This window comes from Athene cunicularia, unplaced genomic scaffold (assembly GCF_003259725.1).
Source record: "Athene cunicularia isolate RWA unplaced genomic scaffold, athCun1 SCF_180, whole genome shotgun sequence".
Lineage (NCBI taxonomy): Eukaryota > Metazoa > Chordata > Aves > Strigiformes > Strigidae > Athene > Athene cunicularia.
In genome coordinates this window covers 1-4,165 of record NW_020799245.1, presented here as the reverse complement: position 1 = coordinate 4,165, position 4,165 = coordinate 1, and the positions used below count along the sequence as shown (strand labels likewise).

Genomic DNA, 4,165 nt, shown 5'->3' with positions numbered 1-4,165 from the left:
CCCCCCCCCCCCCCAGTCTGGGGGGAGCTGGAGGGGGCTGTTTCCTCCCACAGCCAAACAGAATATTGCGCCCAGGGCTACCTTACCTCCTCGTAGGTGCTGGAGATGTGGCGCCCACTGGGGATGGGCCAGCGTGGTCCTCCCTGCCCTTCCTCCAGGCCGGACAAGGGATCCTTGCCATGTCACAGGCACGCGCCGGCTCACCCAGTAACTTGGACGAGGTAGAGAAACCCTTCTTTAGAGAAGGAAACGAAGCCAAAGCAGACTTTTGGCAAAACACTTGCTGTGGTGGCTGGTGGGGCATTGTGGATGGAACCGGAGCAAAAGATGAGCAGGGAACTGGCAGTAACGCGTAATCGAGGGGAGATGGAGGAGGATATTGTGAGAGACGAAGGATCGAGGCTGGAGGGAAATTACCCACGGATTTGTCAAGGGCTGCATCTGGCTGAGCTTATTTACATCTCCAGTGATAGGAACTCAGGGCTTGATCATAATGGAGGATGAAAAGGACATGGATCTGCTAATTAATGACAAGCAGCGTATGGGCTTTAGCCATGAAGGCAGATGTGATCCTGCTCATCTGGTATGTGGCCGGTGCGGTTGGGGAAGAGCTCGTGCCGGTCTACGAGGCACGAGGAAACCTTATTTAGCCTGGCGCCTTCAGCTTGGGTCGTGGTGTTCAAGTGTGAGGGACGCTGAGAGGAACCGCAGAGGTGGGGCGAGGACGGGGGAACCACCTGCAAGAGGCTCAGGCGTAGGATGAAGGCAGGAGGGCTACAGAAAGCGTCCTGATAGACCTGTCAATGGAGGTGCAGTCATTGCTGAGGACATGGCCAACCCTTTGGAGGGCGCTGGAGTGGAGGGTGTCCAACTGGGAGTGAGGAGGTGCTCTGACCGTCTCCCAGCAGCAGCACTGGGAAGGAGGAACCCAACGGGTCCTGCAGACCATATCGCCACCCTTTCCCAGCTGAACCCCACGTTGAGATGTTTGAGACCGGTGTCACCTCCAGCCTTTCTCTCTCCTTCACTTCAGCGTTTCCCCTCACGTCCCCAGTGGTGTGGAACTGGGCTTCAGCACCAGAAATTCCTCCTCCTCATCGATACCTCCTTGTTTATATCGATCTATTTATTGGGCTTGCCCAGCTGTCTTGCCCTTAATTGTTGGTGTTCTGCTGCCCCTGGGAGGTTCCTCCCCAGCTGCCCAAGGCGAAGCAGCAGCACAGAACAACAGCCAAAACAGCCAGGAAAAATGAGCTGCCGTGAGAAGCCGGAGGCAGAATCCAACCAACCCCTGGAGACCCCGGCCCTTTGCTTTTATTGAGCTGGGTTTGTTTTTCACGACCTGTAGAAGACAACCAGAACGTAAGAGCTGACCTGAGGGGACACCAGGGCTGAGGAGCTTCTCTCTGCTGGTGGCCAAGTGGTGGATGAGTAGAGAAAACACTCTTTGGGGGGTAGAGTGGTCCTGCCCTTGCCATGTCTTTCCAGCTGCTGGCGTCTCGGGGAGCGCTCACCATGAGGAGGCACTCAGATCATTGTGGTACGTCTTGATAAATCTGTTCTCCTGCATTTTTTTGGGGGGTCCCTTCTGCAACCCTCTTGCATTTTGGCTTCTGGGGTGCCCTGTGGCAGGGTCTAACACCGTCTTTACTGCCCAGAGAGGCTCTGCCTCCTCCCTTGCTCGGCTCCCTGGTGACCACACCTGATGTCTCCTAGTCCTTAGGAACCCCCCGACTCCCCGAGGCTGTTCCTCTTGGGGAACGTGCTGCGCCTGCCCCTTCCCTTGGGGCTTGGACCTTCCTTCTGCAGATGCTCGGGTGTCTCTGCTTGCACTGGCACAGGTTGTCGGGAGAGGTGGTTGATGCCCCATCGCTGAGAACATTCAGGGTTGGGTTGGACGGGGCTCGGAGCAACCTGATCTCATTGAAGATGTCCCTGCCCGGGGCAGCGGGTTGGACTAGATGACCTTCAAAGGTCCCTTCCAACCCCACCCATCCTGTGATTCTGTGGTTTAGTGGTGGGCTTGGCAGTGTTTGGTCAATGGTTGGCCTTGATGATCTTCAAGCTCTTTTCCAACCTCCACGATTGTATGATTTGCTGATCCTGTGAAATCCCTGTGTGGCCTCGGAGGGTCTCCAAGACCCACCAGCATCTCAGGGTTATGTGGAGGTGACACAGTCGAAGTGGGAGGGCGCAGACAGTGGGGAGAGAGGGGAAGGAAAGCTGGCGGGCGGTTCCCAGCCCGGGAGCCTCGGCAGCAGGCTCAGGTGGACGCTGGGTTTGGGTTGGGCTTGGTGGCAGCGGGACTCCGGAGCCCCCTGGTTTGGGGCTCAGGGATGGAGAAGGTCCTCAGCCGGCAGGATGGGCTCCAACACATCCCTCCGGCTCCGTCCTCCCCAGCCCAGCCTGGCAAGGCCGGGACTGGGCTGCTGCACCCAGGAAAGGCCGGGAGATGCTGGGCCTGATCCGTGGATGGTGGATGTGGGAAAGGTGGGCGCTGGGGCACCCTCCCTGCAGAGGGGACGAGGACCCTGCTGCCACCTCCCGCTCCGCACCTGCCTGGGCTGGGAAATGTGGCTTGTGGGCAGCTCCTGGGCACTTCATGCCCGGCCTCAAGGACATAAACGCACTGATGGGGTTTTTTTCAGCTTCTGAGCTTCTGGACTTGGCTGCCGGGGGGATGCTTTGAGCAGAGAGCACTGGGGCTCTACGTTTCTGTATGGACCTTCGTTAAGGCATCACTAATGACATGGGGTTGTTCCTTTCGGCCCCGCCACCGGGGAGGTTCCACACTCCCCAGAATTCGGCACCTCGAGGAGGTCCCCACCAGAAAAAGCTGGTGGGCTGCTAATTCTGCATCAGGTCACGGTAGCCCGGGGCGTGGGGCCGGGGGAGCACACAGCCCAAACAGGGACATTCTCAAGAGCTTCCACGTGGGACCCTGTGGGCAAAGGGGGGGGTAGGACGTGGGCTGGCAGCAGCCCGTGGTCCTAAAATTTAGCTGTGGCGTGTTAGCCCCGTGGTGCTGGTGTCCCCCATTTGCCTGGCAGCCCCTCTCGCCGCTCCTCCCCGAGCATCCCCAGCCTCCAGCCGACTTCGCCCAGATGTCAGCTCCACTATTATGTCCCCGGAAAGGGGCCCGGGGCGGCCAAGACCTCCTCCACCCCCATGCTCCATTAGCTCTGTACTGTGGGTCTATTGTGCCGGGGGACGCGTGAGGGCTGTGTCAGTGAGCGACTGTCCTGCCCCAACGAGTTTCCGATGACTCGGATGAGCTTGAGACCCGCTGGCCCCGGAGCAGCCGAGGACAAAGCATGTGCCGATGTGCTGGGGTTCACTCCCGGGGTCCCGGCCAGTGCCCGACTTGTCCGCTCCCATCCGCCAACGCTCTAATCCGAGTGTCTTCCCATCCATCTCCTTCCCTCACCTCCATCTCCGTCCGTCTGTCTGTCCCTCACGCCTCTCTCTGTCTCTCTCTCTGCCTCTCCTACCCCTCTGCTCTGCCAGGGAGGGACAGAAGCGGGGGGGCTGCTCTCCCAGGAGGTGTGGGAGCAGCCGCAGGGGCACAGGGGACCGGGTCCATGTCCCACTCGGGTGAGTCAGGTGCAGTTTTTGGGGGGGGTCCCACGGGGCCTCAGCCTGGACTCGCTCCTTACTTTGGCCAGAGGCAGGTTGGGGGTGTGGGGGGGATGTCCCCAGCTGGGTTCGGGCACAGAAGCGGGTTTGTGCCCAGAGATCCAGGGCCATCAGCAGCCACCCTGTCCCCCAGCGTGTTCCCCTGCACTGCAGCAAGGCCAGGGGCCCTCCACCCTGCCCCATGGCTTGGCCTGGCCAGGGAAGGGTTTGCAGGGGGAGGGACACAAATGTGGGTTCCAGGACCATCACAGAGGAGAATCTAGCACCTCCCGTAGCGCAGCAGCCCCGGGAGAGCCAGCTCAGGGCAGGGCTGGGGCGGCTCAGCCCCAGGATCTGGGCTCCCATCCCTCTGTTCCCATTCCCGAGATCCCATCCCTGAGCTCCCATTCCTGGGATCCCATTCTCAGGATCTCATCCCTGGGCTCCCATTCCCGAGATCCCATTGCTGGGCTCCCATTCCCTGGCTCCCATCCCCAGGCTCCCACCCCTGGGCTCCCATCCCTGAGCTCCCATTCCCGAGATCCCATCC

At 60.3% G+C, this 4,165-nt stretch overlaps 1 protein-coding gene across 1 annotated transcript in view; it reads left to right on the top strand.

Moving 5' to 3' along the window:
- Positions 1 to 376, top strand: part of LOC113490620 — a 2,793-nt gene extending 2,417 nt beyond the window's left edge. The window contains exon 2 of the mRNA XM_026867149.1: positions 15 to 376. Coding sequence (XP_026722950.1) covers positions 15 to 356 — 342 coding nt within the window. The 3' untranslated portion in view covers positions 357 to 376. The remainder of the gene's footprint in view (positions 1 to 14) is intronic.
- The last annotated feature ends 3,789 nt before the right edge of the window (positions 377 to 4,165 follow it).